Below are 27,595 nucleotides of genomic sequence, written 5' to 3' on the forward strand. Positions count from 1 at the left end.
TCTATCCCTGTATTTTCAATGGTTTGTCAACAGATGTGTGTCTATAAACATGTGAAGACAATTGAGACATCAAGAGTGTGTTGTTATTTCAGGATGTCAGTGAGTTTACCCATAAGCTTCTTGACTGGCTGGAGGATGCCTTTCAGTTGGCTGCCAGTGGAAAGTAAGTTAGACACATATCTTGTTTTGAGATATTCTTAATTGTATTTATATCACATCTATCTAATGTCACACATTACTTCTAGTAATGAAGAGGACAAACAAAAAAACCCCATGGTTCAACTTTTCTATGGTACCTTTGTGACAGAGAGAAGACACGAGGGTAGGTACTGACTGACATTTTTGTCTTGCTGTTATAAACACTCTGCATTTGCTCATACCTGTTTAACTTGGCTCAGGTAAAACACTATGCAACATTGAGCAGTTTGGTCAGTACCCTCTGCAAGTCAACGGCTTCAACAATCTGGATGAATGTTTGGAAGGTGCAATGGTTGAAAGGGAGATCGAGTCACTCCATTCAGATCACACCGTTCCATCTGGTCGCGAGGTGAAAAACATTTGACTGTTTCAGTATATTAGGAATAGGAATAAGTATTCTTGTAATTGCAAAAATACAACTGTACAATGTGATGAAATTTTGTTTTTATTCTCTGTAAAGGACCCAGAATGTTAAATACAGAAAGAAATTAGAAAAGCAGTCACAAATAAAAATATAGAATCAGTTCATTATTATATTTATCACTTATTGTCAGTCATTGTCAGTACAGTTTGATGTTCTGCTAAAAGTCTTTATTTGTCATTGCTTACAGAGATGGTTCAAAAAGTTACCACCAGTATTGACCTTTGAACTGTCTAGATTTGAGTTTAATACACAGTTGGGGCGCCCTGAGAAGATTCACAAGAAACTGGAGTTCCCACAGATCATTTACATGGACAGGTGAGATATCAGATTTTAAAAGATGTAGGAAAGAAGAAGCAAGTTTAACACAATCTGAAGTTACTGAGTGTATAAGATAGAAAACTGTTGAATTTTCAGAACAGCTGTACAAACACATTTAGTTAACTATTCTCTGAGTATGTTCACACAGAATTAAAAAAGACATCAGTGAGGCTAAAGGATGAGTCGCTATGGAAACAATTAATTTAGTGGTCATTCATGTTAATTTAATGGTTACTTTAGAAGGCTTCAACAAATATGGGCATGCTTATGTGAACTGTTTGCACATTTGTCTTGAAAAACAATTAGTAGTTATAGAAAAAAAGAAAAATATCTTAACATATAATAATCTGAATAAATTTAATAACCTATTAATATACGTAACTGATAGTCATTCATTCATTGTTTACTGTAAGGGTTTTCTTAGTGGATTGGAAATATGAGTAAACAAGAACAAAATGTATTAAGGCACCAAAATTCAACAACAGGCTACAAAGAACCACCAAAGCTCATATGGAATCTAATATGGACCTTTACTTTACTTCAGGCATTCTGAAATCACTAAAGCCCGCCCTATTCTGGTTTTAATTTAGTCCAACATGAGACGTCCCCCTCTGTGGGACGGACAACTGTTTTACTGTATGGCATCAATAAAAAAGAAAAACAAAAGAATATACAGTATGTAAATATTGTAAATATTTTATTTATTTTTATTTTACCTTTATTTAACCAGGAAGTCCCATTGAGATTAGGAATCTCTTTTGCAAGGGAGACCTGGCCAAGGTAGCAGCCATACAAAGTCCAAACAACGTAAAACACATACATGATACACAATTAACAATAAAACACAATAACAACTACTTAACCATAATGGCATCAAGAAAAACAGTGACATTCCTCCTTCACTGAATTCTCCATGATTCTTTTAAAATCATTAATAGAAATGAATGTATGTAGTTTTACAGTTTTTGTGTGTTTAGTAAATATATTTCGTAATACTCCTTTGTGATTCGCACACATCTAATGAAGCTGAAAATAGAATGACAGACAACATTTATGCTCAAAAAACAGTAGCACATTATTTCATTTCAGACATGTTTCCTACACTCCCCTATTATTTTATTCATATATTCCACTACTTTTGTGAAGCTCAGATTTTGGAAAACCTACTTCAACACCAAAACACTTCGTCTACTTGAGTGAAGGTGTGTTTTCACAACAGATTTTTAACATTTACAAAAATCATACTTAATATTTTCAGCATTTGGGCTGAATTATCTTTTTCTACAGTGCTTTAGGACAAAATAGGCCTCAGTTACATAAACCTGAGATTGTCCTGAATAGTTTGATTTAAAACATTTGAGTATTGTATTATTTGCTAGTACCTTAAAAAAGTGAATTTAAGAAATTATGTAAAAATCGAGAAAATACCCTTACACCTCAGAGGGCTACTTTGGAAACTCAGTGTGTTCAGTAACAGTTCCAATGAATCAGTGGAAAATATGTGAATGTGAGGGCAGAGATCAAACCTATAGTGAATCAGAATGATGAAGTTGGCAGGAGGTTCAGTAACAAACTAATGTAAAACTAAAAAAAACAAATCAGCTGTAAATGTGAATATGCTTGCTGTCCTAAACTGTAATGTCTGTGTTTGAATATGCATGTGATTGTCTGTATGAATAAGGAAATAAAACTGCATATCAGAGAGCTTCTTCACACAAAAGAAGAGGACTTGATAATGTAGAGAAAATGCAGTTTCCCTTTTGTCAGAGTTAATAGAGTCAGAGGTTTGTTTTAACTTTCTTGAATAGGCTCCTTATGACTTTTAAAACTTTCCAGTCTTCATCTTTCCCAGTAGTTTCATTGGTGTTTTTAACAGTAGTCATTAGCTGTTGATAAAATACGTATATCTCTGAATTTATTTTATTAGTTGTCTGCGCCAATAAGGGAAAATACATATGTTAAACCGTCTTTGAAAAATTAAGTCAAGTAACTTACAGTTACTTGTACTTAGACCAAATAAAATATATGTGTATGCATTAAAATTTTGCTTAATATGGAACAAATATATTAATCTATATTGGATCCACTTCATACTTTGTACACAGATATCTTCATAAAAACATAGAGCAGACTCATGAAAGGAGAGGAGAGGTGAAAAAACTCAAGGAGCAACTTGCCATCCTTCAACAAAAATTTGAGTGGTAAGATTTTTCCAAGCTGTAATATGGCCTTTGGTCTTTTCAGCTCGACAGGAAATATTCTTAACCTCTTGTCTATTTTACAGCTACAAAAATTATGGGTCAGGACCTGCCAAGTATCCACTGGCTGACATGCTACAGTTTGTGTTGGAGTTTGCAACCACGAAGCCCACAAGTGTTTCCCCAGCGGAGGACCTGAGACCAGCTGCATCTTCCCCAACCCCCACCAGCCCTCTCAATGACCCCAACTCCAAAGACAGCAGGTGGACTACACAGCTGTGTCCTCAAACTTCACCTGCATCACACTGACTGAAAGAGACAGTGTTTCTATAATGTGTTATGTGGATGGAATTTGGAAAGAATAACAGAATTTGTTGAAGGTAGATGCTATTTAGACTCGTGGTTGAACAGCACCAACCCAGGTCATGTATAGACCTAGTATTGTATGATACCTGAGTGCAAAGTCTTTGACAAACAGAATTTCAAATGCTAACCTTGTCATTACGTTGTTGACAGGGTGTGTTTCAACCCAAACCTTTTCTTATCTCCAAACCTAACCATGTGGTTTTGGTGTTAATACAATTATGACTAAAAACGGAGAAAGAAGCATGACTCTGGTACTTATTTGTTATTTGTCCCCATACAATCATTGATGCCAGCTTAGCACTTTTGTTACTAGATTTATCAACTTTTCAGACCACCCAGCAACAAATTTAGCTACTTTAGCAAAGTGACAAACACTAAAACACACATTTTTCCTCTAACTTTTCTCTGTCAGTCAAAAAAACATACAGTCTGTCTGCCTCGCTGTTAAAATTAGTGTTTCCAACTCATCCACTTTGTTGGTATATTTAGTGATTTTTCTGACCCCTCCAGAGACTCTCTATCAAAAAAGCGACTAGTGACAAAGCTGTCAACTTTTTCTGGTGTTACTGGAGACTTTTGGAGACTCTGACATGAAAGCACATATTGTTCTTTGTCTAAAACAAAACACTGCACTGGATATAAATCACTCCCAGTACCATTGACAGTTTTCTCTCTTGTCTCTTTTTGGTCCGATTGACTGAAAATTAAAATGGTTAAAAATGCTCATGTTTTACAGGGACTTGTTGGAGGCTCTTAAGTGGACCACAAGGTTAAAAACCAAACTTAAGAAAATGAAGCTAAAAACTAAACATACAAATAAATAAATTACCAAAGTAGCTCCTCGAGAGTGTCTCATTTGAGTCACTTTAGCCAGTCCCCAAAGCTGAATAAAAGAGGAGGGTTGAAGCTGGGACATTAAAAAGAGTTGACAAAGTATAGTTCATTTGTAGTTCAAAACATATTTAGTGTGGCTTTAGACTCACTTTTTGTCTCTCCCACAATGATATTCCTCTGTCCTTCATTGTTCATTACAATTACATGTACATTTACAATTATGCAAATTAGGTGATGACCTCATTTAGCAACTTCTAGTAACTTTTAAGACAAACAAAAGATACTTTCCTTACTGAAGAGTTGGCAACACTGCTTACAATTTTCTGCCCTAGTTGCAGCAGTCTATGACTTTTAAATGTGGTTTCTATATGATTTATATCAGCCACTTGACATCAAAATATTATTTACTATTATTATTATTATTATTATTATTACTGTTGGGTGTGACACTAAGGTTGTCATCACACCTATATCCTTTAAACCCTAATATTGCATTCTGTTTGATGTAGCTTTAATGTGATATAAACTATTAACAAACAAGCAAACTGCTTTTGTATTTATTTTTTGACTTTTTGGCAAGGGAAATCTTGCTATTGTAATTCTGCCCTTAATAGACCAAACCCACCCTTTTGAGGGAACAGAAATGTGGTTGTGACTAACTTTATCTAATTTAAGCTAACCTAAAACTTTATGCAACCCTTAGTGAACCTGGAGATCCAGCTTCAGACGACCTAGTTTCCAGTGTTTCCAGTTGCCAAAGGACCCCTATATACAAGCCATTCACTCAGTGCAGATATCCCATTGACTGCCCACCGCACCCAGCCCCGCACAGTATCACTGAAGAAGAGCTGCACTTTGTTAAAACCTGCCTCCAGCGTTGGAGGACTGAAGTGGAGAATGACATCAATGGTATGCTAACACTCATATTTCAACACAATGATGAAAGCAGGCTCAGTTTTGGTGGTGGTGGTTTGATGGTGATTTTGAGAGCACATGTTTAGTGTTGACATCCAAGTTAAATGTCTTTTATAGAAGCAGGTGGTGATCTCAACTGTCAAAACATGGAAAATGATAATGAGTTTTGAATGAACAGGTTTTATTTAAGTAAGCTGTAATTTTAGAAGTAGAGTTTTTCATTCCATGAATACCATGACATAAACCTTGACTTACCACTGTGCCCTCTGAGTTTTAAACTGCAAATATAAAGTTTACTCAGTTTTGCATGTATTTCTGCTGTTAAATCTATTTACTGTATGTCAAGTACATCAATTTTATTGTACCCCATTTTGTGTTATTGCCCGGCCCTACCTTCAATGCTATTTTTGTCACAACTTCCAAATAATTTTTTTTGTCTTCCCAAGTGATTTATCACCATTTATTATATATTATCTTCTGCAGTTTGGCTTTTTTGTGAAAATCAGGTATTTTCTTACATTAAATTCACTGATCATGTAGATTTTAATGAAGGTTCAGAGTAAATTCAGAGGTTATTAGATCAAATCAGAAAATGAGGAAAAAGAGATTTTTTTCAGCAAAATATATCATGAACTGAAGATAAAATTGTGTCTCCATCCACTGTCGTCTGTCAAATTCCATTTACTGGTGAATCAATGTTGTAGAAGATGACAGTGTTTCCATGTTCACTACAGAACCTCTGAACATCCAAATGGGTCATATCTGATGGCCATGAAAAGATGGCAAACTGTATTTTACACTGATTATTTACATGTATTGATAGGATTAGTGGATCAACAGGTATTTTTTAGATCATTAGATGGTTTTGGTTGTTGTGGATGTTTGAGTCTTTGAGGGTTAAAACACTCAAAGCAAAAAAAAAAGAATCAGTTTTAATCCCTAAGAAAGTGGGACAAAGACAACCAGAAATGTATTAGCCTCACTGTACCTTGTTTGATGGAGAATGTGTTTTTAAATATGTACACTATGAGGAATATGTAACAGATTAATGTGGCTGGAATATGTTGTGTCTCTTATGCTTCAATAAAAACAAAATAGAAAAAAAACCACTCAAAGCAGAGCACTTAGTGACAGTCCAGTAAATAGAAGATGTTCCATGCTATGTGTGGGATGCTCTTTCTGAACATGTATTATAGTGTATTTATTAATGAACAAATGTTCTCTCTATATGTGTCTTTTTCTTTTTCGTTGTGTTGTTCTTGTTATTTGTATGTGTATCTCAGAGCTAAAGGCCAGCATTGACAGACTTACACAGGTGTTGGAGAGCATGTACTCAGATAACAGCCTCTGCCAGGTAAGGCTTTGACAAAATGAAACTGAAAATACATCTTAAATGAGCCCATATGAGATTAAACTTTACTGATCTTCAGTCTTGACAGAAAAAACAATTGAAGTTTGATCTGAATTAAAATGAATTTTGCAAAGTCTGGATACTGAATGTCATTATTTAAGTAGATTCAATGTTTTATACAGTGAGTATTTAAGGCTTTATGTTGCTCTGCCCTGGTATAGGTTCCCTACAGACTTCATGCAGTGCTTGTGCATGAAGGTCAGGCTTCAGCCGGTCATTACTGGGCTTATATCTATGACCATGCCAACCAGCGCTGGATGAAGTATAATGATATAACCATCACTGAGTCAACGTGGGAAGAGCTAGAGCGAGACTCATTTGGTGGCATGACCAATGCTAGTGCATACTGCCTGATGTACATCGACGACAGGCTACCCCACCTCATCACAGGTACAGGGGAAATGAAACCGACATTCAGTAATCTCAATGTCCATTTGGAATTTTTGCTGTGTTAGTAATGGTACGTAGTAAATAGTAAGGGAGGAAATTCCTTCACTACTCATCTAGAAGAACTAAAAGTGCAAATTCACCAAGGCTAAACCAGAATCTATGTCCAGTGTCAAGACAAACCTGTTATCCCATCAACTTGGTTACAAAAGGCCAACACAGCAATGGGCAGAATGCAAACTGCTGGCTTCAAAGTGACAAAAACCAAAAAGTATATAATTTAATATCTAACCCCACAAATGTAACATTTACATTTCCTAGTATCAGTTCTAGCTGTAGAAGAAAGATCAATGGAAGATAATGATACATTTATTTTTAAGAAAAATTTACTGATTCTCTTCTGGAATATGCACATAACATAAACCATATTAGCAGACATACAAGTAGAGCATACAGATACAAATGGAACCTTCTGTTTACATTAAATGAAATAAAAGGTGATGTGCTGACACAAATATACATAGATGTTAGTCTGATAGTTGATATTTATAGTGTTGATGGCTGTGGTTAATATGTAAGTCTGTCAACTGACTCCCCTCATTCTCTTAGAAGATACAGATGATGAGACAGGCCAAGTTCTCCATGGCATGGACACCCTGCCCCCGGTCCTCCGACGCTATGTCCAAGAAGATAACCGCTGGTTCCAGCAGGAGTTGAGTGAATGGGAAGAGCAGTTCTGTCAGACAGCAGCCCCCCAGGGAGAATCCACGGTCTCTGCAGAGCCCCCACCCCCCAATCCACAGGACACACAGCAGCCTGCCGTGGAGCCAGCTCCCCAGGCAGGAGGAGGATCTACAGAAGAGGAGGCCCAAGACGTTCCAGAAGCACAACCAGAAACAGAGGCACTGGAAGATCCTCAACCAGATCCAACAGGGAGGCCTGAAGGTAGAGGACACTGGGGCCACAAGCAGGAGGGTTTATAAGATTTTAATTAGCCATTTTGTTTTTTATTTGAAATCAGAGCACAGCTCTGATTTGGTCATCTCATAATTATTCTGAACAATATATAAAGTTACAGTAAAGTTTCAGTTTTAAAAAAGTAAAAGCATACAACTAAGTTTTATATTTGACATCTCAAAAAAAGCAGTGGCTTCTATAATGCCATTGTATTTATAAAAGTAAGAGAGGGGGATTTTACTTCCGGTTATGGTCAACCTATTTATTCAAGAATTATTCATTTTTATCCTGGCATCAAATGCAGGGGGATATAGCAATGGGCACATGTGAAGCATAACTGGAAAATTTGCAATATTTTTGCGCCAGACTTACTGTTGTTGCCTTTTACTATTCATCAACCTGTGAAGTAAAAGGAAGCACTAGAATGAACCATGTTGTTGGAGCCAAGATACATTTTTTTTGTTTATTCTTTTCTGTTTTGACCTTATTTTAAGAATTTTTTAGTGGGTGCGGCTGTGATGATCACCACATGTGCGATTCATCATGGGTGTTGGTATGGGTGTTGCAGGGTTACATATACCTGTTGTGTGAGGTGGGCAGTGTGTGTATGAGGACACCCTCAAACAATTTCCTGACCATGAGACAGAGTAAATTAAGTTTGTCGGAGTTTTCAGTGCTTTTTATGTTAAGGAGCCTATTTTGTTTATTTATAGAAAGTATATGGAACAACGATTGTGACCTATAATGAACACTTGGACTTGATATCAATGAATAAATGAACTGACATATCCAAAGGCAAAGAAAACCAGCCGGACATTCATTCATCCACACGTCAAAAAATACAACAGGTTGAGCCCTTCCACACCATTGTAGTGGCTAAAGATAAAGCCACTACACATGTGTTGTGTGTCTTCTAAGGATTTTGTATGTTGTATGTTCCTATATTGGACTATGGTAGTATGCCACCATCTTATGGCTCTTGTTTTGCTTTATCACAGAAAAACATTTCAGTATAATTTTTTATCCCATTACTGTGTCTCCCTAACCCATTGAGTTTCAAAACTTCAAAACAGTTATGACATATTTTACAGGTGTGCACCTCCTTATAATCCCTAAGAATCCTAAAGAAGAAGCATGTAGCGGACTACAAGTGCATTACAGTCCACACATGCATAAATATTTTATATTCAGGTTTTATATTTATGTGTGTGTGTCTCAAAGAGAATGAAATAATAGAAATGACTTACATCCACTCGATTCCGTGTGTAAAGAAAAATACAAATTTCCAAAAGGTAAACCTAAAGACGTAAAGGGTAAGTCCTTGTTTAGATAACCCCTTAACGCCTGAATGTATATACAAGTATATTAAAAAATAAACTATTTTTGTTTTTGCTTTCAAGCTGGTGCTAAATTAAGTGGAGACTGTTAATTTGACTATAGCACATAATATAGATAAAAATTTGGCTATGATGCAAATTTGCAATAACAAGCATAATGTTCAATAGTAATGAAAAAGTAATAAAACTGATGTTCAGGGGATGGAGATGGTTTTATTGATTCCACAAAAATATTTTCAGTGTCCTGACTATGTACGTATTGAATATGCCCAATCCAGCATTGGGGTAAGACATACACTACCATGGCTGATTCCATATTTGAAACGGCTTGACGCAAATTTGCGACAGTCAACATTAAGGGTTTAAAAAAATTTATTATTATTATTATTATTATTATTGAATCGCAATTATTTTGAAATCAAAAAGAGAAAATCCTATCAAACAGTTGAGGTATGGCAGCTTTGATGCCATCTGATTGTCTATGACGATTATAACTGCACTCCTCTGTTGCTATTCTACAAAGAAATAGAGAATATTTGTTGTTTTGAAGTAAAACAAATATCTATTTAATGTATGTTTGACGACTTCTGTACTCTGGTTTTAGTAGAAACAGAGTCAACAGGAGCAACAGAGAGCCCGGCCTGCCATTCAGATGACAGCAGCACAGTAGTCACCACTACCCAACGGCCAAACCAGAGCATAGTTTCAGCTGAGGAGGAGGTGGGTAAAGTCCATAACACCCCACACACCTGTTCCCCCCTCAGCAGAATATGGGTCAGATATTGCAGGCTACAAAAATAAAATGTGTACAACTGGGTCATAGATCTAATTTTACCACTTAGCATAGTGGTTAAGATCCTGGGTGAATGCCAGGCACAGTATACAGTAATGTACACATAAAGAACAGGCCAAGAGTGATTATAGCATCAGCTGATTTGTTCAGCAGGGTTTGGTGTCAGCTTAAAAGATCCAGGCAGGCTACTTCACAGGACTAACTTTTACTTTTACAACTACAAGGTAATTATATTTATTTTTTTGAAGACCGTGTATTCTTTGTCTGTACCCTGTACAATACCAATATGCATGACATAGACACGTGCACAGGCACTGAGACCTTTATTTCAGATTATTGACTATAAAACACTTTGAGTCTTTAAGAAAAGCTTTCATGATGTAGACGTTTGTGATGTGATAACCAATGATTCCTAAAGGATTTATTACGCCCGGTTGCATCAGATAGCTGAAATTGAAAAGATTTCTTGCTAAAGGTAATAACTCCAAATAACGTCCTCACAGCTTGCATTGTGTAGACATACAAAAAGCTTGTATGAAACACATTTGTGAGGTGTGAGTAAAGCTTATTTACAACAGTAGTTACAAAGGCCCAACTCCCCTGGTGTCCCAACTGGTTACACATTATGACCTTCCTAAAATAAATGACGGTCATTTTTTTCATATTTTTCAGGAAACACAAAAAAAGATAAAGCAGACACATTTTAAAGCTTGTCTGTAAGAGACTGATTATTATTTAATGTGTTGTAAAACATTGATGCTGTGCTTGTCCTTGTCAGTTGATATCAGGTGTCCAGGGACAAAGTTACAAAAGGGAACTTTCCCACACTGTATTTGTTTATTTCACTCATAGTGTTTATAACATATACAGATATTTGCATCTATTATACACTGTTGGCCAGAAGGTTGGAATAAAATATTTTTGCCTCTTCCCATGAAATACCATACCATACCAACTTTATTTATAAAGCACTTTAAGAACTTTACAGCTGGCCAAAGTGCTGTACACCAAACATAAAACAAGGAATTAAATAAGTAAATAAAACTAGTGAAAACACAGGGTGTTAAGTGGGCTAAGAAAAACACAATACAAACATCATAAAAAAACAAAGACAAGTTAAAATCTGTTAAAAACAGCATAAAAAAAAAAAAACAGACATGTCACTCACTGGTTAAAAGCTAATGAGAAAAAGTGCGTTTTTAAATGTTCCCATGAAATGATTGTGACAATTTGATTTATTCTTAATAGATGAAGTATAACTGGGACTCAGTAAGTAATCATTAACCTGGTTATTAACCTTACAGATGTGTATAAATAGGATTGAAAAGTGGAATGTGTCTAACCCTAAATACACTGAAATATACATAGCACACTATACTTGCATAGCTTGTTGCAAAAATTAATCCTCCTAACCCAGAACGGGATGCATGAATGTGCTATAAATTTGATGGGTGAAATTTTAATGCCTTGCCTTGTTTTGACCTCCCATCACAGCCTTCGACCCTTGAAACAGAGGTCAGTGTCCAGGCACAATCTGATTTCCATGTGGAGCCAGATGTCACCGAGGTGACAGTCCCTGATCCTGAAGTTCCAGAGTATCATGATACTTCCAGAGAAACTCAGGAGGCAGAGCAAGAGCAGGAGGTTCCAGCTCAACAGCGGCCAGCTGAAAATGAGATCTCAGAGGTGGAGATCCCCAATGTGGGCAGGATAATGGTCAGGGCTGATGCTGATGGATACAATGAAGAGGTAACTCTAGCTTAGAAAAAGAATTCAGTAGCCAAAACATCAGATGATATGCTCTTCTGTAACATTCTTCAGACCCTTTTAACTCAACTTAGACCTGTAGCTGTCATCAGTCCACTGTTTTTATTCAATGTAAGATCAAAATTTCAAACTTAGTCAGTCACTCTACAGCAGAATCTGATACCAAAGTGGAAAAGCTAAAAATAAATAAATAAATAAATAAATTATATATATATATATATATATATATATATACACACACACACACACACACACACATATATATATATATATATATATATATATAAAACATTTAAACTGAAATTTCCTCTCTCTCAGAACTGACACACTTTATTCCTGTCAATGACAAAACAGTTGATGAAATTATCTCCCGTCTGAGCACATCCATGAGGAGTTCTCCAAGGGTCCATTCTAGGACCTGTTTTGTTCAACCTTTATGACAGTTAATATGAAGCAAAAATGTACCCTACCATAATTATGCAGATGACAGTCAGATTTATACACTCACTGCAGGTGAGGATGGACCAGTCCATTCACTGTGTCACTGCATTGAACAGATTACTGTTTAGATGCAACACAAAAAAAGGAAAGGGGGGAAAAGGATTTTTTTCCTCGCCACTGTCACCAAGTGTTTGCTCCTGGAGGATTCTGTTGGGTTATGTAAATTGGCTTGAGAGTCTGGTTTCGACCAGCTCTATATCTAAAGTGTCATGAGATAACTTTTGTTATGCTTTGGCGCTATATAAATAAAATTTGATAAATTGATTGAACATTCTCCAACTAAACAGAGACTGAAGTTATCATCTCTGGGCCACAGAAGCAAAGAAATATTGTCACCATCACCTCAAGTTTTTTTCTCTAAAATCTAGAAATCAGGTTAGAAATATAGGAGTAATCATAGACTCAGACGTGGTGAGACTAATCCATGCATTTATGTTGTAGCTGTTATCTGTGAAATGTCCACATGGTGGGATAAATAAAAGTCTTATCTCTAGCAGCTTTAATTTTACATTTAAACTTAAAATTCCTAATAAAGTTGGTGGGGGGGGGCGGGGTTGATGGATGTTTGTAGACACTAGGACCTGAAAAAATTGATTGTGGTCCCTCAGACAAAAAGCACATTTGTAATATGAAAAATGGAGCAAATAAAATGTGTAAAGTTGCAAATTGTTGAATAAATCCAGACTTTCAGCTGTGTAGTGTTGATTGCAACCACCACTGACAATAGTTAAAACAGTGGGAAAGAAAGTGTGGGGCACTCAATAATAGGGATAATTATTGCAAGATTAGATAAATCTTCTCAAATGCTGTAAATCTGTTCTGAAAATTGCCCTATTAGGATCATACTGTTAGGGCTAGCTAAGTAATTGAAGTAAAACTGCAGCTCAGATCCACTTAAGTTTCATCTTTGTAGTTCTTACATCTGTTCTTCAGTTCTGATTACTTTGTGATGATGAAGTTCACAGCAGAACATAACAACACTAAAACACATCAGACAAATCAAGACCAATGCGCAAACATGTACAGATTTATTTGGAGGTCAAACTGAAAATACGTATTTCAGAAAAGCTGCAGATGAAACTATATATTAGGTGTATTATATATATTGTGTGTTGTACATATAGAATGTATAGTAGCTTAAGGTTTAAGCAGAAGGTAGACTGGTGACATAATAAATTATCTGCTCACCTGATTTTTAAAATTTATTAATTTTTTGTTTTTTCAAAATAATTCTGGCTTGATTTGTTTGATTTATTTCCAGAGTGTTTTATCATCTGGTTCATTTGTGTTGCCCCGTGACCCATCTGACCTATTTTAGTGGTGTTTCTGCATTCCCAACTGTCAGCAGCTCCTTTGGTGATATCATTCCTGCCAGAGAAACAAGTATACAACTGTGTCATAAAAGTTTGATCACGCATGAGAAAGTGTAACAGGATAAAATGTTTTACCTGCTGGCTTCAGTCTATCACAGTGATAGTGACCTCTGTTTTTCTCTGATTTCAGATGATGCTAACGCCAGCGATGCAGGGTGTGATTCTTGCCATCGCCAAGGCCAGACAGACGTTTGATAAGGAAGGTCCTGAAGCCGGCCTCATTAAGGTACTATGCTCTTTTAACACCATCTGCTCTTCATCCATCAACACATAGTTAGACATAGATTTTTGCCAATTTCCCAACCCCAATTTCAATATTTTTTCTCCCTTAAAATTGTATATTTCCTCAGTTTAAACTATTGATATATTTTGTCTGTTCTATGGTGAATAAAATATAGGGTCATGAGGTTTCGAAATCATTACAATCATTTTTTTATTTACATTTTGAACAATGTCCCACCTTTTTTGAATTGAAAATGTAATAAGTCGAGTGAGTTTAATGTAAAATGTATCTCTTTGTATTTTTATGCCATGCTTCTGAAATAATGTATTTAATTCCAAGATGTCAAGATTGCTTGCTAATTATTTTGTTATTGGGAGATAACAAAGGTCATATCCCTGTGATAACAAGAAAGAAAATAAGAAGAAATAATAAACCAGGGAAAGAGAGGTTGTTTTCTCATCACTGGTTCACTGGATATATTGCCATTGGGCAACTGTTTAAACTGGTATTTTCCTCCCTAAAGCTATTGCTTGTTATCATTTTGTCTGATTGAAGCATCTCCTCGACTGCTGAAAATGATGACTGTCACAGACTGTCATAACAGTAATAAAGTTATAACCGTCACATCATACCATCATAACTGTCAATATTACAAAAACATATACATGATAATCTGCATAATACTAGGTACTTTCTGAGATTCTTCCTTTATTTTTAATTGTAAAATCAGTCCTAAACAGTATCTGGACATTAATATATATTTTTTGTAGCAGGTTGCACTACAATTAAAGCTTGCACATAGTGCTGTTCAGGGTTATTATAGTTATTGAAAACTGAAACTAGCAGCAAAAAAAATATTTCGTTTACACAGAAACAAATTAAAATATAACAAATGAACCTTGTAGATAAAAGGTTCATGGTATGAAATATCACAATTTTCAGTATGGAACTTTTAATGAACAATGGGTTATTATGTTGTAATGCAAGGCTTTCCTCATGATATACAGTAAAAAAAAAACAAAAACATGCAGTATCAAAACATTTTAAAACACAATGTGTAGTTTCAACACCAGTCAGAGAAAGGAAACTCTTGTGGCGTTTAAGTGCTCTGCAGGTGGAAGTAATTCACTGGGTTTTAAAGCAACCTCATTATTTGAACTCGTGGATGGTCTGAAGGGGCATGTCATAGAATATGTCAACATCAAACCAAACAGAGTTCTTGAGGCCAACTCAACAACTTGCACTCTGTAAATGTAATTATTACTTGTTTGTTTATTTTTAAATGTGTCTGTTATTTGTGTTTTAACTGTGTAATCTTGTGACTGTATTTTGTATTTGCTGCTGCTGATCCTGGAGTCGCTTGCACAAGAGGTTCTTAACCTCAATTGGAGTTACCTGATTAAATAAAGGTTAATAATATAAAATAAATATCTGAGTTCAATTAAGCTCTTATCAGTGGTCTTTTACTGTATCCCTGAAAAACTCAAAGTAAAACTAAAACTAAATAAAAATTCAACTAAAACTCAAGTCAGTTCCTCAGAATAAAACTGTACTCAAAGTGCACCACTTGACTTAAAAGCTGTAATAATTCTGGAGCTGTTACATTCTAGCCATGAATGAGCATTCCTGAAAACTTTGAGAAAACAAAGCGAAAGGTTTGTATTTGTTGCAGGCCTTCCATGAGGAGTACTGCCGTCTGTATGAGCTCTCCCAGGAGGAGGCCACACCTCAGGAAGATGCTCGTCTGCAACACGCCCTTGTCTACTTTTTCCAGAACAAAGCACCGAAGCGTGTAATAGAGAGGACACTGCTGGAACAGTTTACCGATCGCAATCTGAGCTTTGATGAGAGGTAACAACTGTCATACATTATTTAATCACTTCTGTGATTCTTTTATCACAACTACACTGTAAAATGTGATTAATGGACATTTTATTTTAGTGTGTGGAGATGAAGTTTAAACATTGAATAAAATGTATTTTCCTAACTTAAAATCTCTTTTATTTTAGTCTTTTTTCCCAAACAATTAAAAATAAACCTAATCTATAATGTAACATCATCACTTTATCATATTTCATGTGTCAAAGCATTATTTAATGCACACTGAGGTAATACAAATATTATGTAAAATGCTAAATTGGGAGGAAATTAAAAGCAATTGAAACCACTGCTTTTAAAATGTGAAAAATTTGTAAATTATCTTGCTCTTCAGTTTTCCCAAAAAATCTACTCAACAGTTAAAGTTAGATTTTTTTTTTTCTAATTTATTATTACATTTTTATTTAATGTATTTAAAACTACTTTTAGCCTGTTTTATAAATAAATGTTGTACTTATTTATTTACTAAGTATTAATTCACATCAATCTCTTTGTCTCCTTTGGCACTTATATACTGTTTTTTAATGAATGTATAATGTGGAGGACATGTCCAGTACAGTTGGATACAGTAGATCATTCATATGCATATGATGCCACCTAGTGTCCAAATCAGAGTATGGCAACTTCTTCTGGCTTTTCTTTATCAATACTGCTTTGATGTATCCATTCTCTACATACAGTGTGTCCTTGTCTGTACATTCAGGGCCATCAGCATCATGAGGGAAGCCCGGGCCAAACTGCGTCTTATCAAACCAGAGGATATGGACATGGATGAATACCTGGTACTGCTTATCATATAGTCACATTTAAAAGGATGAAATCTTTTTCACCAAAGCTTCACTCTGGTACAGTTTATTGTTTTCATCCCAGTTCATAAAGAAGTTAACAGTTTTGAGATTCAATTCAATTGAATTCAGTTTTAGTTATAGAGCCCAATATCACAATAAAGTTGCCTCTCAGGGCTTTACAGAAATTGTTGAATTGATAAAAAAAACACAGTGAAAATGAACAAACAGTCAAGTAATGAGTTAGTAAACAGTTGATAAAGCAAATGGATCAATGTCCCTGGCATCCCCCATCCTTAGACCCTCCTTCTCGGCAAGGAAAAACTCCAAAAAACTCAGTGGGAAACATCAGGGAGAACCACAGTGAAGGAGAGATCCACTCCTATGGATGGACAGGCTGTAGATGAGACCAGGACTGATGGACATCCATTTGCTGATGTAATTCCAGTCTGTAAGGATGCAGTAGGGTGGGGGTACATGCAGACTGCTGAGAGGGTACATCTATTGAGGGTGAGGAGGGCCATCCAGACAGGTGAGGGTAAGGGAGGAGGTCAGGACAGGGCACAGATGGGTCACCTCAGGTCCCGTCATCATTGGGCCTTAAGCAGCCACATCTGAAACAGTAGCCACTCCCCTACAATACAGGGTGAATAGCAGTGAACAGACTAAGAAAACTAAAAATTGTAGATTATTAGTACTGAAACAGATGATAGGAATCAGTGCACTGTACTTCCCCCAGCATTATTGCTCCTAGGGCAGTTTAGACTGAACTGTGGGGTTCAGTCTGTTTTTAACTAGCCTGACCATAAGCCTTTTCAAAGAGGAATGTTTTCAGTCTGATCTTAAATGTAGAGACAGCGTCGGCCTCTTTAATATTAGCTGGAAACTGATTCCATAAGACAGGAGCCTGGAAAGTAAAGGCTCCTACTGTACTTTTAGAGACCCTAGGAACTACCAGTAGACCTGCATTCTGGGAGCAAAGTGTTCTGCTAGGATGGTACGGTACTAGAGTATCTTTGAGATAAGAAGGGCCCATACAGTTAATGGTCTTGTATGTAAGAAGGAGGATTTTACATTTAATTCTAAGCTCGACTGGAAGCCAGTGAAGGGCTTGTAGCACAGGGGTGATGTGCTCTCTTCTATTAGTTTCTGTTAATATTCCTGCCGCTGTGTTTTGAACCAGTTGAAATCTTTTTAGAGAACTTTTAGGACACACTAGGAGTAGGGAGTTACAGTCATCTAGTCTAGAAGTAACAAATGCATGGATCAATTTTTCAGCATTTTTAGACAGAACATTTCTAATTTTGGCTATGTTATGCAGGTGGAAGAAAGCTGTTTTGTAGGCTTGTCTAATATGTGCTTTAAATGATAAATATGGGTCAAATAAAACTTTTAGGTTTTTAAGTGTAGCTCTAGAGGCTACACTCACATTGTGCAGAGTGACTATCTGGTCAGTTAGGGAGTCTCTCACATTTTTAGGACCTGTTATATAATGAGCTCTGCTTTTTCAGGGTTAAGTAAAAGATAATTAACGGTCATCTAGGTCTTTATGTCTTGGACGCAGGCACTAAGTTTATCCCCTTGTTTGGTCTGATCAGGTTTAATTGATAAATACAGTTTCGTATCGTCTGCGTAAGAGTGAAAATTAATGCCATGTTTTCTAAAATGTGACCTAAAGGCAGTATATACAATGTAAACAAAATGGACCCGAGGACCGACCCTTGCGGTATGCCATAAATAACTCTGGAACATGGTGATGATCATTGGTTTACATTGACAAACTGGTAGCTATTAGATAAATAGGATTTAAACCAGCAGAGGGCTGCACCTCCAATGCCTATGTCCCATTCTATTCTCTACAGTAGGATGCTGTGGTTGATTGTGTCAAAAGCTGCACTCAAGCCCAACAGAACCAGGATCGAGACCAGTCCAGCAGCAGGAGCTAGTAACAAGTCATTAGTAACTTTGACTAGTGCAGTTTCAGTGTTATGATGAGCGCCACATCCAGACTGGAGATCTTCAAATAAACTGTTGTCCTGTAGGTGCTGACATAGCTATTTAACTCCCACTCTTTCAAGGACTTTTGAGAGGAAGGGGAGATTTGATATAGGCCTGTAATTGGCTAGAATGTTAGGCTCTAGAGGAGTTTTTTTCAAAAGTGGTTTAATGACTGCATATTTAAAAGACTGTGGCACGTAGCCGGTTACTAATGAGGTATTTATTACATTTAGGATAGTGTCAGTAGTAAGGGGCAGAATATCTTTAAAAAGTTTGGTTGGGATTGGGTCTAAGAGGCAAGTTGATGATTTAGAGGACAAAATAATTGATGTTATATCAGCTTGGTCTACAGTGGTGAAATTATTTTTTAATATTACAGAGGGTTTTATAGGAGATTCTAGGTTTACAGCCTGAGCTTCCTCAGAGCTGATAGTTGGAAGTATTTCATCTATTTTGTCTCTAATAGATTGAAAACTTAACTCCAACTATCAATAGTAGATTATCACTGTAACAGAGAGCACCCACCACTTATGTATTTATGTTGTGCTGCATCAGATGATACTAAACATTATAGCTTCCTTCACTCTATTTTTAGCTCACTGGCTGATAGGCCATGAGCTATTGTGAAGGTGCTGTGTCCGCTGTTGTTGTCGTTTTTGTTAGCAATTTCTTCAAACATCTTCTTTGACAAAACTACTGGTCAGATTCATTTCAAATTATGTATGTAACTTCCTTGGGACAATGTCTACAAAGTTTGTTCACAGTTCTGAGATACTTAGATTTTTTTTAATTTCTGACAATTTTTTTGAAATATTCAAAATTTACCTAAATAGCAGGCAATATTTTGATGGCTTATAAAATGGAAATGGTTAGAGATATCAGTATAGTTTGTTGAGCACTGATAAGTCATGTATGGACTGTCATTTAATTTGTTGAGTTATCGTCCAGTGAAAGTACCACCCACTTTTATTGGGAGATTGATCTCCTGCATCAAGACCACAGGACTCTAACATAGCGACAGAACCTGACAACCTCGTAAATTCCACTTGTTATTGATTCTTGATAGAACATGCTACAAGCTACAGGGCCATTGGTCATATTTTTTTAGAAACACCCACAGTAAAACTACAAGTCACCTGTATTTGAACGTGAAAGCACTGAATGTCTTCTTAATTTTATTTCTATCACTTCTTTTCTTTGAGTTTTTTTACTGGCATTTGGCCCCTTTTTTATGCAGACAACCAATTATTTTTGTTGACCACCGGTGCAGCTGTAGTGCTCCAATGTAGCATTCAAGACAGCGTTAGTTATTTCTCACCTAGTCTAACACTGTACCGTGGCACCAGACTTAGTCCTCCTCCAGGAGGGAGCTAAGTTGTTCGCCGCGAAGGAATATTTGCGTGGCTATTTAGAGAAATTAATCCAGTGTAAATCTGTGATCAGTGGAACTTGTGATCTATTTGGTCTTGTTTGAATTTGAGTCTGTACCATCAAAACTGCCGCAGGGAGCAAGAGAAATATGCACCAGTCAGACTGCAGACACGGACTAGTCTTAAATTATAATGTCAAATTTGTGTCAAAGTGTCAAAAGCAGCTAAAAAAGAAAATTAACTTGCTTGTTATTACAAAAGATGAATCTTGAATTTATCAAAAGATGGCAGACACAGCAGTTTTCAGTTTCAGTGTAGTCAGGCAGGTGAAATGTTTAAATAATGACCCATGTTGGTTGTGTTTGTGCTGTTTCATAGCAGTGGCATGAAGACTACAGGATGTTCAAGACAGTGTTCGTCTACCTGCTAACTGGCCTGGAGCACTATCAGCATGGGAAGTAAGTACAACAGCAACACTGGACTTCTCATCTGCTTATTTGTGTTCATTCTAATAATATTACAGATAGGCAGCGGTTAGTACTAGAGCTGAAACTATTAAATAACTTGAATCAATAAAAAACATTATAATTTTCCTGAATGGAACCTTTGTTTCCCTAATTCCCCGACCACTAAACATTGGTTCCACTGTTGTGTTTTCAACAGATGATTATTGTGACACACATGCAGCTCTAATGTGGTTTGCTATTTCAAATGTTATGTTACACCTTAAATCAGCCTTTTGTTAAGCAGAATATTTGCAGACTTGACTTTTGGTAGAAGCTGACACAGGGGGCTATTGTATTTGCTGCAGGATGAGGGAATCACTGACCTACCTGGCTCACGCTTATGAGACCAACGCCACATTGCTGAAAAACGGAGAGAAACGTGGTGTGGACTCATCTCTAATTGCAGTTTACAGAAGGAAATGCCTCACAGTGAGTACAGCCATTCTAAGGAACACAGTTTCTCCCATTTCAGTTACTCTTTCTGTGTTTATCAGTGCTTACCTTTAGATCTGTATTTCTCTCATGATTTCCAAATAACATAAAATTAGTTTTGTTCAAATTTATAGACAATTTATTTATATCAAACCACTTTTTTAATTTATTTATTATTTATTGTGAAAAATTGTCAAAAGTTGCTGAAATTCCACACCAGAACAAAAAATATTTGTGTCATCTGCAAATAACAAATTTTAACACATTTCATGCTGCAAATGACGTTTATGTACATAATATATAATTTAGGACCTAAACCTGATCCTTGAGGTACCCCACATATAATATTCACCAATCTGAATGTATACTGATTTATTTGATTTGTGCATATTGTTGTCTAAGTATATAACTCTATGTAGAACAATCACTAGCACATTCATTTTGGCATTGTCCTGTGTTGGGAGGATTCTGGGGTAATATATTTAATATATTTAACTGTTTTTCTAAACAATGTGGAATTGATTTTTAGCCAGACTGTTGTTTGACAATTTTTGATTGCTCTGATAGGACAAAAGCCTTTTTAACCCATCAAAACACATGTTCTCAAAGCTTGTATGGTTGCAGCCAAAAAATCAATACTATTAAACTGAAAAAGTTTAGCAGTGGTTTAATGAGATGCTTTCTACAGGGTGTCCCATAAGTCTCCATACATAGGAGACATAATACATATGGTTCTAACATGTATTTCTTTATATTTCTTCTTTATAGTTCTTCAGCAGTGGAGGACATGCATTGAAATGTGTTCCTGACCAAATGGCAGTCATATAGAGCATATTATATAAATAAAAATGGTTTATGTCAAGAAACATTTATTTTTCCTATGTATGGATACATATGGGACACCCTGTATTGATAAAATGGAACAGGTTTTTGTTTTGATAATTGTAACTCACAAAAAACATAGAACTTGGTGCCCTGGCTGTCCCACATCAATGTTTGTCTGATATTTTGTGTTGTGCATGTATTCTGTATGTTGTGCTTTTTGTTGTTAAAAAGCTATAAATAAAATATTCCAACAAAAAAAAATAATATAAAAAACAAAAAAAATCTTAATTATGAATCGAAAATTAGTCATTATTTTGAAACCATCATCACATTATCTCTGAATAAACAAACTTAAAATAAAAATGTATGAGAAAAAAAACTTGGATTACACAATGGCTCCATCAGTGGAAAAAAAATATCAGTTTACATGCCATTATCAGTCAATGTCTGACCAACATATGGATGCATCCCTATTTATTTCAATCCAAAATAAATCTCTTCTAATGGAGCCAGTGAAGGCAAGTTCCTGAGTTGCAAAAATATTATCCTGGTGAAATCAGTGCCTGGGAGCAGTAGGTAATTAAATTACAGTCATTAATCAAAATATTGATTATTATAAAAGGGATCAAATGTGAATATATTCTTTTCAGTAACAAGCCAAATGTAGAATATGACATTCATTGTCTTTATTTGCAGCTTGTACAGTGTTTCTGCAGGTTTAGACCATTATGAATGCAAACTAAGAGCTGTTTTATATCCAGTTGGGATGTAGTTGGTGTTGGTGTCACTGCCAATATGAATAATATACCTTTTAATCACAATAGTATATATGCTTTTGTACACTTCATGACTTTTGCAGCAGCTTCATGTTTGCCTGACTTCCTGTGCTTCTCTGTTTTTTTCATTCACAAATTTTACCCATAAGACCTGGGGGGAGTATGTGAGTATTTGCCTCTAAAACTTTGGACTTGGGCTCCTTCCACTGGGCGGGGGGGGGCTGATGTATGATGTTGTAATGTATAATAGTGACTAACACCCCCCCATTTGTGCCTGAGTGCCCCCCTCTTACCTTTCTCATTCTAAATGCCCCCTGAAGATGTCCCAATGCCCCCTGGGAGTGGTACTGCCCCCACTGACAAACACTGAGCTAGACTGTGGTGATTCAAAAGTTGCACCTAAAGGACTTTAACCCCCTGCGAATCCAGGAAAATAAAAGTTTTGGCTTTTTTTTTACATTAAATAATTATCTTGATTGGAAACAGCATAATGCAACTTTTTTTTCAGATAATGTCCTTTGCATTGGACTATGAAACTATGAAACTCCTGTTCACTACAGAGGACAGAAATGCATTGCTGGGTCTCAGGACATTGAAATGATTTTATTCTGTAAATGTTAGATGGGGTTTATGATTTTAACATGTCCAAAATGCAAACTTTACATGGTTCTTCTGTAGCCCAACAACCATCAGGTGAGGTCGCAGTGGCTCCATCTACTTCTGACAAAGCAATTCAATAAATTGCATTTTATGTATTTTAACAGGGTATCTAGTAACCTGTAACCTATTAATTTTCAAAAGAACACACCAAACACTGATGAAAACAGGCGAATCTTAATGAAATTCATCTCAGCAGCCTCTGCTCTGTTGTCGTCATTTCTAACCCACAGGTACTGAATGAAAGTGCATCACAGCTGTTTTGCAGCGGTGATGACTGTAAGGTGGAGGAAGGTATTTCCATTATGGACGAAGCCGTCATCCCCTGCCTCCACCTGATGAGCCGCGACCCCACTTTAACTCAGGAGGACAGGGACGCGATGGAGAGCATCCGCAGTCACTGGTGCTGCTGCTTGGGCCGAGACATGAACGGTACATCATTCAAAGTCTCTCCCATTTTATCTTGAGATGTGTATTATAAAATGTGCGGTTGCATTTTCTCTCCCTGCTCTACAGACATTCAGTTACAAAATAGTAGAGCTGCAGCTATTGATTTATATTGTGATCAATTAATCTATTGATTATTTTCTTCTTTTCAATTAAATGATTATTTGAATACACACAAAAATAGTAGAACTGTGAAACATGTTTGAAAATGACAAACTGCTTCTCCTTTATTCCAGAACCATTGAAACAATCACAAAAAGTACCAAAGTAAAAGGATATTGAGAAAAATCAATATAGAGATAACAACAATAACAGTAGTATAAACGTATATATAAAAATATCTATAGATATAAACAACAATATTCAAGTCGAATGACGTGTGCACTGCAGTCTTCAACACATTTGGATCCAACTTATTAACTTACTAACAACTTAAGATTGTTCTTATTTATTTATTTATTTATTTTTAGATTTTTTTATATGTCCATTTATATATACTTTTATACTTTTTGTGATTGTTGTTTCAGCTGGTTGTGGAATACATACATCTTCAAACATCTTTTTCACATTTTAACATTTTTTTTGCCTATTCAAATTATCGTTTAATTGAATCAAATCAAAGAAAATAACCAACAGATTAATCGATTGCAAAAATAGTCGATAGCTGCAACTCTAATATTTTGTAGCTGGATGTCTGTAGAAAAGGGAGAGAAAATGCAAATACACATTTTATGATAATATCAAAATAATCGAAACCTGCAGCTCTCCTTGGAATTTTTTACTTCTTCCCCTTAAATGTGATCCTGGCTTTAAAGCTCTTTTTTTCTTTTCAGACTCACTGCAGGTGAAGCTTGGTGAGTTCCTGCCCAGGGTTCTGGACTGTTCAGCTGAGACAGTGGTACTTAAAGACCCACCTAAAGTCCATGTGAGCCTGGCCCATGACCTGTGCAGTCGCCTGGCGGCTGTCATGGAATCCATCCACAACACGTCTGTAGTCACCGTTAAGTAAATGCATGCAAGAAGAGTCACAATGGAACTTTTACAACATCTGGAATGCAGCAACACAGTTGGTGGATGGTTCTGTCCAAACAGTCCAAATTCTACATGTCATCATCTACTTCGGCATTATGCATGTACTCATGCATGTATTGGATTTGACATGAGAGGATGATCTCAGCCACAGTCAAACTCTGTAAACTGATGAGTGACACCAGTGTAGGGAGATGCAGATGAGGGTGGCTGTTCATTCAAAATGTGCCATTGCAAAGACAGGATGTATTTTAGTAGAGGTTTGATCTTGAAGGTTGTATTGTATAATTCTATAGTAATGTCACCATTTATGTGATTTTCCCAAACAAGCAAAATATGTGCTGACAATGTGCTGCAATACCATAAGAATCCAGAAAATAAGACGTAGTAAGTAGAATAATGTAGTAATCACAACACCCTCTAATAAATATTCCACTTCACCCAGTCCCTTTGCACCTTGTGCAGTTGCACCCATTGATGTATACGTAGACACTAAATCAGTCGCTGCAGCCCAACACTGTAAAAGGCGTATGTCATTTTGAATCAGCCAAGTAAACACATACAGCTACCATTTTCACAGATAAAACTTTCATCCAAATGTAGCACAAATAACCCTTTCAGAAAATGAGCAAAAGAAAAGAACTGATATTATTAGGAGTCATTATCATCCTCATGTTTTAAAGTTTACCAGTTCAATAACATACAAACTCAGCTGTTCATACACATTAGATGTATTTTAACCAAAAACACTGAGTGAGCTTTAGCTTTTGCCTCCACTCCTCCAACTTGCCAAAGCCTTTATTTCAATGGCATTTCATTATAGTTTCTGATCTAATATAACAGTTCTATTCATTTCTCATGTTAATCCGATTTTTCATTGGTCCACAGACATTTTCTCTATGAGCACTTTCTGCGGTTTGAAATTTTTTCAATTTTTCATCATTTTCTCCATCATTTCCTTGGAAAAAGAAAATAACTGAATGACATGCGCATAGCAAGTCATTTTTCTATGCGGGTTTGGGATTAATTTGGGGTTAAATAAATAAATAAATATAGTTAGTCAGACAAAACACGTAGATCATGAACCCAGATACAAAAATAGCTCACTGAACTCAACGTTACAGTGCTTTTGATCCATTTACTTGCATGTTCTTAGTAATGACTGATCCAATATGGTGGTACTGTTCACATACGATCCAGCGGCTGATACAGCGTCTATGTGTGTATGTCTATGGTTATGTATGTGGACCAAAACAGCAGCTGTACTTGCAAACACCCACGCAGTCCATGCTCAGGTGACCTCATACATTGCACAGGTCATAGTGATTCACTCTCAGCTATCTGGGATAACATCACATCATCAGTTCTTAACATGGTTCAGTCTTTGTAGCACACATTCTCTTTGACTTTATAAAATATAACTCCCTTTACTGTGGCATGTTGGCCTGAAAACTGGCAAGACATGTTACACCTACACTGAACAATATCCAGGAATGAAACGTATAAAATATATCAAACAAAATATATATGATTAGAAGGTAAGGAGAGGATATGTGGGAATTTAATGGTGGATACACTGACTGTTGTACTTTACTGGATTTGGTAGAATTTGCTGATTGTGTTGCTAACCTGTGAGACCTTTATGTAGGGCTGAAAAATCTAGATTTGCACTCCACACTGTTTAATAGCTTTTTTAAATTGTTTTATATCACTTTGTAATATGCCTTATATTTCCTAAACTGACTATGGGCGGTTGCTGGTGTAGGTGAGGGTTTTGTCCTGTTTGAGGTGCAAAACCTGCATAAAACAATAGTAGATTAAATGTCATGTTTGTGGTGCCCCTACTATGTCACCGTACCATGAATGTGATGATGATTTCAGGCCTATATTTACTGATGATACCTGTTCATCTGATTTCACTCTGCTTTTTGATTATATTCTTTGAAGATACACAATAAAAATCTGAAAAGGTCTCTATATTCTATGTTGTATTATTGATAACTTTTCATCATGACTTGAAAAGTCACTCCCAAAACCCTTGGTAGTAGAACATCAGCTTAATGCAAAATACAACACAACCTGACACAGACAGACATTAGGACACAATAATGAATGCAAAACTAAACCATTTTTGCCAGGAAATTATTTTTAAAAATATAAAGATATAAAGCTGTACAGCTCTGGCACCTGTAGGTGTTTTCCCTCCTGTTCAGCCCTTACATGGCTGCAAGAAACATCCTTACACTCAACTGATAATCACTCAAATAAGGGTTTGTTTTACTGCGATGTTGGCCTATGTGCTGAATGTTTGTGTTATTTTCAAGGCTCAGTCAGCAATATCACACATAATCTCCTAAATTCACTTAAACCCCTTTTATTCATGTATAACTATGTTTACAATTCTACACTGTTTCAATTTTCAATAAAGTCCTAACTATACAAGAGGATTAAATGAACATCCGACATTCAATTAAAGTCAGATTAAGACAGATCCACCACAGTGATACTGGTATTAACAAAATCCTGTTTCTCTCAAATGTACTTATGGTGCTAAAAGCAAATACTGTACTGGTTGTAACATGTCAGTTATGCATATTATTAACGTTTCCTCTGCTCAAACAATTACAGTGGTCATTTTACACCGTCCTGCACTGTTAGAACTTCTTTTGTCATCATCAAACATGACTTTGCCACCCTGACCATGTTTCCATATTGAATCCACCTTGTTTTTAACCAATAAAGAAAATGCTGGGTGCACAAGACGAGACACAATCACTGCTTTACAGGCAAGTATTCTCTTAAAGTCTGATCCATGTCTGTGGTTAGTAAGTGCTGCCTTTCAAATCTGTATAAAGTGAGCAGTGTTAAGTGTTAAAATGAACTAAAGAGA

The 27,595-nt window shown here is 36.1% G+C and overlaps 1 protein-coding gene across 3 annotated transcripts in view; it reads left to right on the top strand.

Annotated features, from left to right (window-relative positions):
• usp28 (ubiquitin specific peptidase 28) overlaps window positions 1-26,677 on the top strand; it is a 41,373-nt gene extending 14,696 nt beyond the window's left edge. Inside the window, exons 8-26 of one of the 3 annotated variants that reach the window (XM_030153840.1) lie at window positions 93-163; window positions 246-322; window positions 399-547; window positions 810-937; window positions 3,046-3,141; window positions 3,225-3,401; window positions 5,042-5,247; window positions 6,537-6,607; window positions 6,826-7,054; window positions 7,661-7,996; window positions 9,950-10,065; window positions 11,633-11,887; window positions 13,910-14,005; window positions 15,675-15,853; window positions 16,584-16,662; window positions 20,412-20,491; window positions 20,845-20,968; window positions 23,463-23,661; window positions 24,510-24,685. In XM_030153840.1, coding sequence (XP_030009700.1) covers window positions 93-163; window positions 246-322; window positions 399-547; window positions 810-937; window positions 3,046-3,141; window positions 3,225-3,401; window positions 5,042-5,247; window positions 6,537-6,607; window positions 6,826-7,054; window positions 7,661-7,996; window positions 9,950-10,065; window positions 11,633-11,887; window positions 13,910-14,005; window positions 15,675-15,853; window positions 16,584-16,662; window positions 20,412-20,491; window positions 20,845-20,968; window positions 23,463-23,661; window positions 24,510-24,685 — 2,844 coding nt within the window. Of the gene's footprint in view, window positions 1-92; window positions 164-245; window positions 323-398; window positions 548-809; window positions 938-3,045; window positions 3,142-3,224; window positions 3,402-5,041; window positions 5,248-6,536; window positions 6,608-6,825; window positions 7,055-7,660; window positions 7,997-9,949; window positions 10,066-11,632; window positions 11,888-13,909; window positions 14,006-15,674; window positions 15,854-16,583; window positions 16,663-20,411; window positions 20,492-20,844; window positions 20,969-23,462; window positions 23,662-24,509 lie in introns of all 3 variants that reach the window. The other 2 variants (XM_030153839.1, XM_030153841.1) reach the window with 2 other exon arrangements.
• The last annotated feature ends 918 nt before the right edge of the window (window positions 26,678-27,595 follow it).

This window comes from Sphaeramia orbicularis, chromosome 14 (genome assembly GCF_902148855.1).
Source record: "Sphaeramia orbicularis chromosome 14, fSphaOr1.1, whole genome shotgun sequence".
In the NCBI taxonomy this organism is placed as follows: domain Eukaryota; kingdom Metazoa; phylum Chordata; class Actinopteri; order Kurtiformes; family Apogonidae; genus Sphaeramia; species Sphaeramia orbicularis.